The 15322-nt window shown below is 54.9% G+C and overlaps 1 protein-coding gene across 2 annotated transcripts; it reads left to right on the top strand.

Annotated features, from left to right (window-relative positions):
• Positions 1–9028: 9028 nt before the first annotated feature.
• On the top strand, positions 9029–15096 carry SLC32A1 (solute carrier family 32 member 1). 2 transcript variants are annotated; one of them, XM_049699171.1, is made up of 3 exons: positions 9029–9675; positions 10457–10829; positions 13182–15096. In XM_049699171.1, exons 2-3 carry the CDS (start codon positions 10515–10517, stop codon positions 14367–14369), a joined length of 1503 nt encoding a protein of 500 aa, XP_049555128.1. In that variant the 5' UTR covers positions 9029–9675; positions 10457–10514; the 3' UTR covers positions 14370–15096. The 2 variants fall into 2 exon arrangements, with proteins under 2 accessions (XP_049555128.1, XP_004272891.1); XM_004272843.3 differs by lacking the exon at positions 9029–9675 and having other exon boundaries at positions 10173–10829.
• The last annotated feature ends 226 nt before the right edge of the window (positions 15097–15322 follow it).

Genomic DNA, 15322 nt, shown 5'->3' with positions numbered 1-15322 from the left:
AGAGCCTCCTCCGTGGCAGGCTCTGTGCTGAGCTCCAGAATACAAGGACGAGTAAGACACAGGCCACACCTGTCTGTACCTGCCGCAGGGCAGAGCAAAGCACAGAGGGCGTTCGGAATACTTAGGAGGGGCAAACTCCAGACTTGGGGAATCAAAGATGGCTTCCTGGAGGAGGTGACATCTAAGCAGTGACCTAAGAATGCATAATAATACAAGCTAATATTCATGAAGGGTGTATTACATGTGAGGTATTTTATTTTTGGCTGCATTGGGTTTTAGTTGCGGTGCGCGGGTTTCTCTCTAGTTGTGGCGTGCAGGTTCCAGAACATGTGGGCTCTGTAGTTGTTGCATGCGGGCTCTCTACTTGAGGCGCACGAGCTCAGTAGGTGTGGCGCACACAGGCTTAGTTTCCCTGCAGCATGTGGGATTGTAGTTCCCAGACCAGGGATCAAACCAGCGTCCCCTGCATTGTAAGGTGGATTCTTTACCACTGGACCACGAGGGAAGTCCCTATGTGAGATATCTTAGCTGCTTTATCTCCTTTAATGTAATCCTCTCTGCCACCCTGGGAGGGAGATCTGATTATCCTCATTGACAGATGAGGATACTGAGGTTCTGTCAGGTGGAGTTAGTCTCCTGACCACACAGTTACAAAGTGGTGGGAATTCTATTTGAAGGTGGCCCTGCCTGCCTTTCAGTGTGGGTTCTCAGCCACAGAAATGAGAGTAAGTGGGAGTGGGGGTAGGAAGAAGGTCACTCTCTGAAAACAAAGATCCAGTTTTACTGCTGGACAGGAAGCTGTTGAGGCAGGCGGGGTCAGGACACACGGGGTCTTATAAGCTGCGAGGGCAGGGGAGGGGGTTTGCACTTCATCGTGAGTGCAGTTGGATGATAGAGATGGCCAGACTTGGCTTCAGAACTCTACCAAGTCAGCATCAGGCCCACAGATTAGCCTTCAGTGACTGGGGATGTCGGTGCATAGGCCTGGAGTGCCACCACCTCCCTGGAGGACAGGGTCTCTTTCTGAGACCCACCTGCCTCTCACAGCCCCCCTTGGGGCTGGGTGCTGGAGAGAAGTAGCCGAGGGACTTGTTTCCAGCTGCCTTACTCAGACCCTCTTCCTCTTGAGTGAGGAGCGAGCCGGGGCTTCTCAGCCAATCACCAAGCCCACCCTAAATAAGCCATAATGATTCCTGATTGCTCCTTTGTCACTGGCTGGCTGTCAGCTTCACTTCCATCTGAGACTGTGGGGAGGGGGAGGGGGCCATGCAGCCAATGTGTGCGCTTGTTTCCTATTTTAGGATAAATGCGTGTGCTGGGGGGCTGAGCCCCCGGGCTCTCAGAAATCCAGGTGCCAGGCACAGATGAGTGGGGGTGGGTGTGGGGGTGAATAGAACCAGTTCCAACAGTGGGCAGGACTTTACAGTTTGCAAGGCATCTCTCTGACCAGGGGGCAGCATCACATCCCTATTTGACTAATGAGTAACTGAGGCTCAGAGAGGGGTTAGTGTACAATCATAGTAGATAATGGGACCAAGTGGGGTTTCATTCATTAATTCAGTCGACAAACATTTATTCAGCACCTACTATGTGTCAGGCACTGCACTAGGTGTTAAATATAAACCCAGAGCTTTTCTTATTGTGACCACAAGAATAGCTCGCTTTTCTTAAGATAAGCTTTTCTTTTTAATTCTTATTGAAATATAGTTGATTTATGAGAATAGCTTGCTTTTATTGAGCACGTACTATGTGCCGGGTGCTTCGCTACCTACTTTTCACGTGCTGTCTCATTAATCCTTCCACCAACACAGTGAAGTAGGGTCAAGGATGTGCTTGGATGGGGCAGGAAGTGTTTCTGTCTCCATCCTAAAGGTTGGTATATGCCAAAGATGGCTACAAATAGGGGCATGTGGGGAGTACAGAGACTGAGGGGCTGAGGACATGAGAGAGGGTCCAAAGGGGCGGAGTGACCACACGATGCATGACCACATGGGTGACTCCAGGAGATCCAATCAAAGAACTCACATCCCGTGTAGGGTGGAGAGCCTGGGTGAGCTGATCACAATACACACACACACACACACACACACACACACACACGGACTGTGTTGTATCGAAGATCCTACTTAAACACAAAGTAAAAGCCTCTTCCACACCTTCCTTTGGACTCCCTAGGCAGCTCCGAGCACTGACCAGTTAAATAATGAATGACGCACTCCTTCCTCCCACTGACGGGACATCAGTCTAGGACAATCATGTTTATTCCCATTTAGCAGATGAGTAAACTAAAACTAAGAGACCCTGAGTCACCGGCCCGGGTCACTCAACCAGGAGTGGCAGAGTAGACTCTGGAGCCGAGCTCTGAACCAACATCCCCCTCAGGCTGTCCCTGGACCCGTTAGTCATGAGGCCAGCCCAGGTGCCCTCAGTACCTAGCAGGCAGTGGGCAGCGGATCAGCTCAGCCCCTCACTGTAAAGCAGCAAGCCCCCTTCCCCCTTCCCCCTCCCCCTCCCCACGGCCCAGCTCTGCTCAGAGCTATTAACCAGGTCACACTGGCTTGTCCCAGTCCAATAGTTCCCTTAATTGCCTTTTTATAGCACGTCGTACAACTGTTCATTACGCTGTCATATTTCCCCTCCAAGGCAGCAGTGGGGGAGCCGGACGGAGGATGGGGACCCATGCAGGTGGCAGGGGCTGTGTGTGGGGGGCACCAATGTGTGAAGCTTATTTTCTACTTGGTCAGAATGAATTAAACGCGTGCTTCTCACACTTGACTAATACACGAGCCACTTTTCAAACGGGGAAAAAACCACAGCCCCCTCCCTACAACTGACAAATTATCTTTATTATGATTTTACTGAAATATGTACAAACATAAAGCTAAGTATAAATCCATATCCTTTTAGCTTTATACAACTGGAAAAGCAAACACAATGTACCCACATGATACAAACAAAGCTACAAAATCAGACATTTCAAAACGACACGATTAATTTAATGTGATGGATGATGTGTCGCTGAAATTAAATCTCCACTTGCACAGTGAGTGTTGTGTTGTACGCTTCAGCATTTAGCCTCCCTCTGTTCTTTTGTCATAAGGCTCACAACAATTAAAGCAGTATCTGGTCATCCAGGGGATCTAGAATTTGCTGGTAGATACTTTAGATATAAAATGATACAACATAAAATTAACCAGTTCTGGGCGAGGGTTCATACACCCCAAGTTAAGAAACAGTCAATGTCCCAGGAGCCTTTATCAGCTGTGCTAGGCTAAGCCATCCCATGGGGAAGAGCCATGTGCTCTTGAGGCTGGAAAGCCCAGGATACAGGGCCTGACCTTCAAAGGCCACCCAGACATTAGTGAAATCCACAAGCTTTTCTGAGCACCTACTGTATGCCTGCCCCCGTGCCTCCCCGACCTCTTGTCCCAGAGGAGTTGCCTGTGTGGTAGGGAGGAAGATGAGGGTGACCAGAGTAGACATATATACCTCTCAGTGCAGGAAGCATGCCCAAGAGAAGACATGGAGATCTGTTTTGCCAGTGGGAGCCAGATCTGGACTTCAGCCCCTCCCTGGAGTCCAAGGCCTAAGCTCTTCTTGGCAGACTCACCTAGAGTGTGGAGGTTATAAGGTCAGCTCTGATCCTGGGTTTGAATCCTGGATCCTCCACTTCCTAGCTGTGAGATCTTGGACAAGTTACTTAACTTCTCTGTATGCCAGCGTCCTCATCCCTAATGGACATGAAACCAACGCAAGCTCAGAGAGATGCTCTAAGGCAATAGTGAGAGAACACAGACAAAGCACTTACCCTAGAACCTGGCATAGAATAAGCATTTGTTAAATATTAATGTTGATATCTCACCTGACTCCAGCTCTCAGCAGAATTGGAAGAGAAAGAAACTTCTAGAGTTAGCTCTTAGACTGGAAGCCATAGAGTTATCATGAGTGGACAATAGAGGATTTGAAACTCTGTGTGACATTTTGTGTGTGTTTGTGGAAGGAGGATCTTCAGCCTCTTTAGATGTTCAAAGAGGTTGTGACCTAGAAAAATCTTAGGCCACTGAGGTAGTGCTGGTCAGGGGCTGGCAGATCACTCAGTGTCTTAGCTTGAGCAACATAACAAAATACAACAGACTGGGTGGCTTACACAACAGGCATTTATTTTCTTACAGTACTGGATGCTAGAAGTCCCAGATTAAGATGTGGCAGGGTTGATTGCTGGTGAGGACTCTCTTCCTGGTCTATAAATGGCCACCTTCTCACTGTGTACTCACATGGCAGAGACAGCAAGCAAGATCTGGTACCTCTTATAAGGACACTAATCCTATTGGATCAGGGCCCCTCCCTTACGAACTCATTTAACCTTAGTTACTTCCATAGAGGGTCTATCTCCAAATAATCACATTGGGGGTTAGGGCTTCAACATAGTGAATTTTGAGTGGACACAATTTGATCCATATCACTCAGGAAGGTAGGCTATCTGGGTGAGGCAATGTTTTGACCAGCAGAGGCTAGCCCTTAACCCTTCTAAGCAAGGATCACCTCCAGTTCCCCTGGCCCTCCAAATCAGACATCTCTCACCTTGCATAATCCTTCCAACATTCCCCTTTTCCCTGCTTGTGCCCATCCAGCACCATCTCCCCCAGTCCCTGCCTAAGCCTCTGAAGGTGACAGTAGCCTAACCTAAGGATTGTGGGAATTTAAGGAGGCAATCCCCAGGTGCTTTCACCAATGCCTGGCACACAAAGAGCACTCAATAAAGGTTAGCTCTGCACCAACAGGTTTGAAGGTCCAGGAGGTCAGACCCACAGCATCTTTGCACTCCTGGAGTTCAGGGGCCTTGCAGCAGGGCTCACTGGAGTCAGAGCCTCCACCACAGCCATCTCTCCCAGTTATAACTGGTGACCCACAGATTCCTAACGGTTGCTGAGAGGTCTTGCAAAAGTCTTTGAATCTGGGTGTGTACCCCAAGCCCTCTCTGAACAAAAATCACATCTCACACATGTATGTATGACCGGCTTCCTACTATGTCGAAGGTAATGTGAGCATTCAAGATGAATCAGTTTAGAAGAGCTACAGAACTCAGAATTCAGAGCTAAATTTTGGCCATTGCCTATGTGTGTTTCCTCAACCAATTATACTAAAAGTTCATGGGGGGAAATGGTTTTGTGATATGGATTTAATCCAACCCACAAATGTTTATTCAGTGTCTACTGTGTGCTAGGGACCCAGTGGGGAATGAGGTCGTCATTCTCCCTGCTTCCCAGTGTAATAGGAGGCTGTGTTCTCATAAAGGCAGGAACCCTTGGTCTAAGGGTTCAGTCCAGGGCTCTTGCTTCAGTTCCAGGCAGCTTTCTCTGGTTTCCAAGGCTGCCAAGGCCCAGGCCTGGGTCCCCAGTGTCCCCTGCTCCCTGGTCTCTTCTCAGAGCCATGCACACAAAGACATGAACCTAGAAGCCCAGAATTCGTGAAATCCAGCCTCCCTTGCCCTGAGGCAGAACTCCACATGATCTCTGAGAGGACATCCAGCCTTGGCCTGCATGCCTCCAGAGACGGCATGCTCTCTATTTCAACAAGGAAAACTGCTAATATTTACAAAGTCATTAATATATTTTAATATGTTTCACCCTGAGCCAGCAGAGGCAGCATCTTCACCATCCATGGTGCCCCCTGATTTGTCTCACCAAAGGGAGAAGAATCAGGGTCTTTGTTCTGGGCACGGATTGCTGCCCCCTCTCCCCCCCTTGTGCCCATGGACTCAGCATCAGGAAATTGGGTTCTGGTTTGAGGCAAGATGGGCATGACTTTCTCAAGCCAATGCACTAGCTTGATGGGGGAAGGGTGATTTATAGAGCCAGCGCCTGTCCCCACAGCAGGAAAAGGCTCACGGACAGAATATGCTCTGGAAAAGGAAGAGGAGGGGGGTCTGTCTGTGATCATTCAGCCCCGAAACGATGCTCATGATGTTGGCTTTCCAGGCCATTAATTCAAGGGCTCCATGCCCCACCCCCATGGTGCTGCCTGCTCTGGGAGATAAGCCCAGTTCTATTTAACCCTATTTATTCCCCCAAAGTGGCCTCCATCTCTGCTAGCCAGGTGTTTAACCCTTTGGCTACTGAAGGCATCAAAAATAGAGAGAATAATCTCATTTGGAAGAGGGACACCCACCGCCCCCCAACCCTGGTCCGGGTGGCAGGACCAATCCAGAATACAGGTTTAGCTTCATGGGACTTGGCAGGAGTCCTGGGAGTCCTTCACTGCTCCCTCTCAGGCAGCCCAGGTCCCCCAAGAGGGTGGGACTTTGTGTGGTCCTGGGAGGAGAACCCCCATCCCCACACCCAGGACAGGCAGCAGGGGCAGCTCCTGCCTCCTCACCCGCCATCCACATTATCTTAGTCACAGATCTGGGTTCTGACATCGGCCAAGTGGAAGGCTGTGGCAACTCTGTCTCTTTTGTGCCCCCCAGCTGCTGTCTCTGTCTAGCACATCCCGCTCTGTCTCCCTGCTGCCTCTTCTAGCATGTTCCTTTTTATGTCTCCTCTGCCCCTTTCCTCTCTTTGTTCTCTCCTCTTTTCCCTTTCGTGATCACATAGGGGTATTCTTGCTTTTGTGGGTGCCTGATGATTGATCTCACTGTGAATCTGTGTGTGTGTGTGTGTGTGTGTGTGTGTGTGTGTGTGTGTGTGTTCCTGTGTCTGGGTGTCTGTCAGTGTGTGTATGTGCTGGCCTGTCTCTGACCCATGTGTGTTGCTCTGTTAGGCTGTGTGAATCTGCTAATGTACTTGGATCTGTGTGTTGGTCCTCATTTCTTTGTGCATCTGTCAACTGGCTTGTCATTAGCTGTGTGTGAGTGGATGTGTGTATGCACATGTTGTGTTTCAACTCAGGGGGCCAAGCAGCTGCAAATTCCTCTCCTGAGGGTGCCCCTAGAGGAGCAAGTAGGAGAATTCAGAAGTTGATGGCTTCACTAGAGCACAGCCCAGCTTAATACCAGATAGTTAGGTGGTCCTGGTCGTCTCCTGGGGCTGCCTGACAGGCCCCCTGCCCTCTGCGTTCTTTTCTCCTGCCCTTCATTCTTTTCCCTTCAGGTCAGTCCAGGACTGGAAGGGGTGAGGACAGAGAGGTGTGGCAAAGCCAGAGGGTGTGCATTCAACTCACTTCGACTCTCAGCCCCAATCACAAGCTTTTTCTCGTACACTCACTTTCCCCCAAACAATGAAAAATGGCCATTGGGTTATAGCGACAGCAACAATAATAATAAAATAATTGCTACCATGTATTGGGACCCTTAGCACATGTTAAGAATTTTATATACCCAATCTCATTGAATTCCCTCAAGAACTCCAGGGGTCTGTTTTTATTTTCACATTTTAGTGATGAGGAAATGGAAGCTGGGACATGTTAAGTGAGTCGCCCAATGTCACACAGCTCGTACGTGATGGGGCAGGATTTTCCAAGATGAGGTCATGGAGGGGAAGGCGCACTGGAGGAGCATCAGGGTTCCTTCGTCCTAGCCCAGCTCTGCCCTGGACTCTGCATGACCTTGCGCAGGACACCTTCCCGCTGGGCTTGGGTTTGCTTCTCTGTACAATGAGAATGAAAGTGAGGCTCTGTTGGGATGTTTTAGGGATGGTTTAAGCATTGCAGAGAGGGTGACTGGCCTGAGTGCTCTCTGGGGTCCCCACCTGCAGTCCCAAGAATTGGGGTGAGAAGCAGAAACAGGGACCAGGCTTGTGTCATCTTCAGCCAAAAGAGAGTCACACACAGAATAAGCTTTGAGAAATTTTGCTGAATGAATGAATAAATGGGTGAATGAATGACCTCATTTCTCAATACTGCAAGAACTTCACAGCCCACCTTGGGTCCTACAACAGTGAACATCAGTAGGGAAAAGGAAAGACAGGATAAGCACCCCGGACCCCCATAAAATCCACACACAAATTGGCAATGACCAACTGATACATATGTGTTATTGATTCACTTGTCAAAGAAGGCATCAATGACCATCTTCAGGTCTGGGTATGTACGGGGTGGAAGGGAGCCCTAAGGAACTCTTGTCTCTGCCCAGATTATCTCCTGTGCAACTAAAGAATTTCACCAAGAATAGAAGGGGAGGGATGAGAATTAGGAGATAGAGATCTTTGTCTATAGAAATCTGTAGGGAAAAGGCTCTCTTTCCCTAGCATCTGGGGTTTGTGGTGGGGAGGGTCTGTCTCTAGGGCAAATCTCTGGGTTGGGAGATCAGTTAATTTTGTTTGTTTGTTTTTTTCAAAGCCTCTTTGGAGGAGTGAATCTCTGTGTTTTGGGGAAGGATCTCTGTCCTGTCTTTGTTCTGAGTCCTATCATGATTTGGAGGGTCCGTGTCTGGGAGAAGGCTCTATGGAGAAGTTTTCTTGTCATAGTGGTGGTGGGGACTGCTTCACTCTAGGGCAGAGGGTTTCTGTTTTCTGCCAGGCAGGCTTTTGGGGGAATTTAAGGGGGGTACCTTGGAGCGATTACTAGCATCTCTGCCCAATGTGGTAGAGGTTCTGTATCCGGAGAGGAGATTCTCAGAGACCGTGAGGTGCTGGGGGTGTGGGCAGGGAGGGTTAGGAGGTAGAGGGGAAGCCTGTCTTCTCCTGGCAGCTCCAACGAGATGGTCAAAGCCCTCAGGCCGTCCTACTTGTGCGCTGACCTGAGCTAATCTAGAAATACAGCAGGGGAGGAGGAGACTGGGGTTCTCAGAGAGACTGGGTCTTGGGAAGGGGGTCACTGGGAGCCCCTTTCTTTTTGTTTCCTTCAGATTCTCCCCATCCCGCCCCCAGTCACAGCCACTAGTCCTCCTGTACCTAGGCTGGGACGGCCAGGTCGCCGACGCTGCTGTTTAGTGCCTAAGAGCCCGGGGCAGGAGCCCAGCTGGGAACACACCGAGCCGCGGACCCGCACGGAGACACAACTACAAAAGGACCCCGACAGGCAAAACCGCAAGCAACCCATTCATACATATACACATACAACCCAGCACACAAGCTCTGCGCACACACAGGCTCAAATGCGCGCAGAACTGTGCACTTACAGAATAAACACGGTTACCAAATCTCACCCCCGGAGTCTGCTCAGCTCCAGCCCGTAGCAATACCTGGTACAGTGTCGGTCTTTGTCTCTGGGTCTTTCTCCTGCTCTCGAGCTACACGCAACCCACTCAACAGAAACAGCCTAGGTTTGTACAGCCCCCGGCAGCTGCCGGGCTAGCAGGGCCGGGGCGCACAGCGCGCCTCCCCACCCTGGGCCCGCCGCAAGCCCTTCCTTCCCCTGTGCCAGGCACCAGCTGCGCCCCTCCGCGGCGCGGGCACTCGCAGACCCGCCTCGAGGCTGTTGACAGGTGCCTTCAGTCCTTCCTCCTTCCAGACCCCCAAAGGAAAAGAAAGCGAACAGCCAACCTCTCGCCCTCATTATGCACACGTTTGGAGAATGGTTGGTGGCGAACAACCCGCAGAATCACTTCCATCTCGTCGTCCCTGGACGGGAGGAGACAGCCCCAGTGACCGAGGCCGGGGCTAAGCCTTCTTGAGAGCGTTCCTCCACTTCTGCCGATCACTTCTGCCTTCAAGGGGGGCTCGCGACCAGGTTGAAGTGCTGCTGATGGGTGCCAGGGAGACAGAGCGATGCCCAGACGGCCTGGGCCGCCGGAGACAGGTAACTGTCCTGCTGCCTTTCTGGGCGTCTAGACCAGTCCTTGGCCAGAGGATCTGGGGCTGAAAGGCTCGCGAACTCTGGAGGGGGTAGCCAGGGACAGGGGACCAAGAGGATCTGCCCGCTCGGGCCCCCTCCCTCCCTGCGGCGGCGAGGTGGGAAGGGCCAGGATCGGAGTTTAGCACCTCCTCCAGAAATGCAGCACTCCAGCCCCCACCCCGCCCTCCACACCCCTCCTTCACGCGCTCCCTCCTGCTCCCTTCCGTGGGCGCCCTTCTCCTGTCCCCATCTCGGTTCTCCGGAGTCCCTTGGTGCCCCCTTTCTCTTCTCCTTGCCCTCTCCTCACTCCTTTTACCTCCCGGAGTTTCTCCCTCCCCAGCCCCTCCGCCCCCGCCAGATTCTGAGGGGCGGGAGCGCTTTGGGCTGCGCGCGGTTGGGGGCGCCGCGCCAGCTTCGCGTAGATGCTCTGACGCCGCCGCCGCCGCCGCCGCCACCGCCGCCCTCCGCAGCCCAGCCCGCGCCCCGCTGCAGCTCCGCAGTGCACTCGCCACCGCCGCTCCGCCAGCCCCGCTGCCCGCCCTCCGGGTCGGCCTTGAGCGAGCCTCAGACGCCAGCCGAGGGGGTCATGAGCCAGAGCGCCCCGGGGCGCCGCGGGGAAAGCGAGCGAAGATAGCGGTCTCGCGCCCCCGTGGCCCTCACCGCCTTGCCGTGCGTCCCCCGCGTCCCCAGCCCCTTCTGTTCTTTTCTCGGGCCCCGCTGCCGCCATGGCCACCCTGCTCCGCAGCAAGCTGTCCAACGTGGCCACGTCCGTATCCAACAAGTCCCAGGCCAAGGTGAGCGGCATGTTCGCCAGGATGGGTTTTCAGGCTGCCACCGACGAGGAGGCGGTGGGCTTCGCGCACTGCGACGACCTCGACTTTGAGCACCGTCAGGGCCTGCAGATGGACATCCTGAAAACCGAGGGCGAGCCCTGCGGGGACGAGGGCGCTGAACCGCCCGTCGAAGGAGACATCCATTACCAGCGAGGCGGTGGCGCGCCCCTGCCGCCCTCGGGCTCCAAGGACCAGTCCCTGGGAGCTGGTGGCGAGTTCGGGGGCCACGACAAGCCCAAGATCACGGCGTGGGAGGCGGGCTGGAACGTGACCAACGCTATCCAGGTGAGCGCGGGATTCCCAGCTCTGCCTCTCTCCCCGCCCCACCCCCCCCAGATCTGCGCACCAGGCTCTACTCGCAGTAGAGTCCCCTGGAGATCTCAGCCTCAAGACCCCTTCCTGTACCAGGAATCTCGCCTGCCCCCATCCCTTCCAGCCCTGCGCGGGGATCTACGTCCCCAGGTGGTGTCTCCCCACCCCCCATCCGGCCCCCTCCCGCATCCCCGGCCGCCGGACAGCTAGGCTGAGGTTCGGTTAGAGACGCTTTCCCGGAGACCCTGCCGAAGCGAGGAAAACAGGAGGAGGGGGAGTGGGGAGGGGTGAGGGAGAAAGAAAATCAGGATTGGAGGGAACAGTATGGCCTGGGACTCCGGAATGGATTCACAGCTGCATTTTCGGCAGAAAAGGAGAGGGGGAAAGATCTGAGCTGGGAGTCTCCTCCCCCGACACACAAGACACACACGCATAGACAGCGCGCATGCACATAGTCAGGCACACATGCTCACAGCCCCCCTCCCCCGAAGAAACGCTGGTCACAGGTGCACACAATATACACCTATATATAGACCACAGAATTATCCTCAAATGCACCTTCATACACCCCTACACCTCCCCCACACAGAAACACATACCTGTACATACCAAGGGCACACACATAAACCCGTCTGAACATAACACATGCACACATACACAAACTCATGCATACAGGATCCACCCGCTCTCAGGTGCAGCCCTGTCGGGGACAAACAGGTATACACAAACATGCACACACACACACACATATATGTATGACCACACAAGCACATTATGGTCCCTGGTACCTCAGCGCTACCTGCACACAGACACCCCTCTCGCTCGAAATCCCGGCTACACCGCAAAAAGCTCCTCTGCGTGTGACCCTGGAGAAGCCGCCTCCAGATGCTCTGAACCGCCTCTGGTCTCCAGGCCCGCCACCCTGTCACCCCTACTCTCAACCCTCAGTCCCCACCAGGCGGCGCCGGACTCCGCCGGGAGCGGGTTTGGAACCTGCACAACGACCCCGGGAGCTGGAGAAGGTGAGCAGGCCGCAGCTCGAGGGGCAGAGAGGGCCTCCGCCCCACGCGTCCCCGGGCCCTGCGGCTTGCCTCCCATCTCCCACCCTCGGCGTCCCCGGAGCGTACAGGTCGTTGGGGCGCAGAACGTGGGTTTCCTGGGAGCTGGAGGCCGAGATGGGGTTGTCCCGGGACCCGGGCTCCGCGGGGCTCCTCGGGGCCCTGCTCAGTAAGTGACCCGACCCGAGGCGCCTTCCGCTCCAGGGCCGGGCCGGACGGCCAAGCGCAACCAGGGACCGGGGGCACGCACCAGCTTCGGTTGCCGCCCCCGACTTCACCTGGGGCATCTTTAAAGACCCCGTTCCGTAGGCCTTGATGGAGGCCAGGGTGGAAGGCTGGAGGCCTGCAAGCCTCGGGAACCCTGGATTTCGTTAGCTTTGCTTCCCTACGTGGATTCTAAATCCTTCTTCCACAGCTCTGCCCGCCCGTTCCCGCAGGTTCTGGGTATTGACTCTCGCTTGGGTTCGCCGTTCACAAAGCGCTTGCGCTTTCCCCGTAGGCCCCTAATCCTGCTCGCCTCTACCACTTAGTCCCCTTCCTTAGGGATCGGTCTCTCCGCCCCAGTTTTGGCCTGGCCCTAAGACTGCCCAACCCTTTCTCCCCGTCCCCACGCCTCTGGCCTCACCCCACCCAAAGCCCTTCGCTAGCAAACCCCACGTTCCCACTGGTCTTGCCTCCCTGCCACTTGCCCCACGCTCAGCCCCCCTTCCTCCCTACCCCGTCTCCTTTCTCTCCCGCTGCCGCTTTCAACGGTTTCCCTCTCCAGTTCGACCCTTAGGCACCTGCGTTCCCCTCATTGGCTTCCTTGCACCCCATTCCAGCCCCACCTTAGACTCTGCATCCCCTTTTCCTAGTGGCTCAGGCCCAGCTCTCTACCTTTCTCCTCGTCCTTTTCCGGTCAACCCCCTCCAGCCCCTCCTCATCTTTTTCCGAACCACCCCCAGGTATCTCCTCGTACCCCTTCCCTCTTTGCGGCTTGACCCCTTACTCAGCCCCCTCCCTACCTCCCAGCCATTAAGCACACCTCTCCTTCTCAGTTCCATCCTTAAACACCCCCTTCTCCACCTCTGACTCAATACCCAGGCTCCCCATTAGACCGCTCTACACCTCCACTCCAGCCTATCCTTACCCTCTCCTCCCAGTGGCTTAGGCCCAGTTCACACTTAGCGCCCCCTTCCGGCTATACCCTTAAGTCACTCTCCCAGACCCCGTATTCCGATACAGCATCCACTGAGCTCCCGGGTCTGGTTGTCTTTTCGTTCCGCAGGGCATGTTCGTGCTGGGCCTGCCCTACGCCATCCTGCACGGCGGCTACCTGGGATTGTTCCTCATCATCTTCGCCGCCGTGGTGTGCTGCTACACTGGCAAGATCCTCATCGCATGCCTGTACGAGGAGAACGAAGACGGCGAGGTGGTACGCGTGCGGGACTCGTATGTGGCCATCGCCAACGCTTGCTGCGCTCCGCGCTTCCCCACGCTGGGCGGCCGCGTAGTGAACGTGGCGCAGATCATCGAGCTGGTGATGACTTGCATCCTGTACGTGGTGGTGAGCGGCAACCTCATGTACAACAGCTTCCCAGGGCTGCCCGTGTCGCAGAAGTCCTGGTCCATCATCGCCACGGCGGCGCTGCTGCCCTGCGCCTTCCTTAAGAACCTCAAGGCCGTGTCCAGGTTCAGCCTGCTGTGCACTTTGGCCCACTTCGTCATCAACATTCTGGTCATTGCCTACTGCTTATCAAGGGCGCGCGATTGGGCCTGGGAGAAGGTCAAGTTCTATATCGACGTCAAGAAGTTTCCCATCTCCATTGGCATCATCGTGTTCAGCTACACGTCGCAGATCTTCCTGCCTTCGCTGGAGGGCAACATGCAGCAGCCCAGCGAGTTCCACTGCATGATGAACTGGACGCACATCGCCGCCTGCGTGCTCAAAGGCCTCTTCGCGCTCGTCGCCTACCTCACCTGGGCCGATGAGACCAAGGAGGTCATCACGGATAACCTGCCCGGTTCCATCCGCGCCGTGGTCAACATCTTCCTGGTGGCCAAGGCCCTGTTGTCCTACCCGTTGCCCTTCTTCGCTGCTGTCGAGGTGCTGGAGAAGTCGCTCTTCCAGGAAGGCAGCCGCGCCTTCTTTCCCGCCTGCTACGGCGGTGACGGGCGCCTCAAGTCGTGGGGCCTGACGCTACGCTGCGCGCTGGTCGTCTTCACGCTGCTCATGGCCATCTACGTGCCGCACTTCGCGTTGCTTATGGGCCTCACCGGCAGCCTCACGGGCGCCGGCCTCTGCTTCCTCCTGCCCAGCCTCTTCCACCTGCGCCTGCTCTGGCGCAAGCTGCTGTGGCACCAGGTCTTCTTCGACGTCGCCATCTTCGTCATCGGCGGCATCTGCAGCGTGTCCGGCTTCGTGCACTCGCTGGAGGGCCTCATTGAGGCCTACCGAACCAACGCGGAGGACTAGGGCACTAGGGCCAGCCCCGGCCACCCTCCCGCGCTCTCCCCGCTGCCCACCCACCCCTCCCCCAACAAACCCGTGCGCCCTGCAGCCGCGCTTGGGAAGCCAAGCTTTAAACATCTCTGGCTCCCCGTTTCTGATTTTGGGGGTTGGGGGCGGGAGGGGATAGGGATCCACAATCCATTGCGTCTGCGTTTCTGTTGTCCTTTCTTTTCCACAACACCCTGGTTTCGGGGGAGGCGGCGGCGCATCTGTGGGCAGGGTTTTCTGTCCTTCCAGGAGGGGCCCCGACACTTCGGTCCCTGTCACCGAGGGGGGGGAAGGGAGGGAGAGGGGGCACAACTTGCAGGCGCAGAAACTTGACCTTGCAGGCACATTTCACAGCCATCAGTGCTTGGAATCTGCAGAGTCTAGCCATTTCCAGCAAGAACGATTCCCATTCCGGAGACATTTCAACCCTTCAGCGGGAAAGGCTGGCCGGGAAATCCGTTTCGGGTGGGCGATTTCCTTCGCCGAAGCGGGGAAGCGAGAAGCCCCGGCGGGGCCGACTTGCTTGCCGGTTTTCAGGAATCCAAACTCATCTTGTGCAATTTATCAGGTTGTGGAACTGTTCTGCTGTGCGTGTGGTGTGCTCGTGGTGAATAAGATGAAATGTATATCAGAAAAAAAAATCTTTCTCTAATTTAGAGTGCGGTGCATAATTATATCCGCAAATAAAGAAGAAACAAAGGCGCTCGCGGCCCTGTCTCAGTTCTGCATTTTCGCACCCGCGGGAATCCTGGCGCTGGGTGGCGAGGGAACCAGCCCTGGCCCACCCCGTGAAGCAAGTGGGGATGGATAAGCAGTTGTAGTTAAAGAGTCCCTGGAGAGCTCCGGGGAGAGTGAGGGGTGCTCAGCACCAAAGGGAGGCTTTCTGAGTACTTGGGGGACTCAGGCAAAGGAGCACGTGGTGGTGCGCC

The sequence above is a fragment of the Orcinus orca genome, chromosome 16 (genome assembly GCF_937001465.1).
Source record: "Orcinus orca chromosome 16, mOrcOrc1.1, whole genome shotgun sequence".
NCBI lineage: Eukaryota > Metazoa > Chordata > Mammalia > Artiodactyla > Delphinidae > Orcinus > Orcinus orca.
This window is presented reverse-complemented; position numbering and strand designations above follow the sequence as displayed.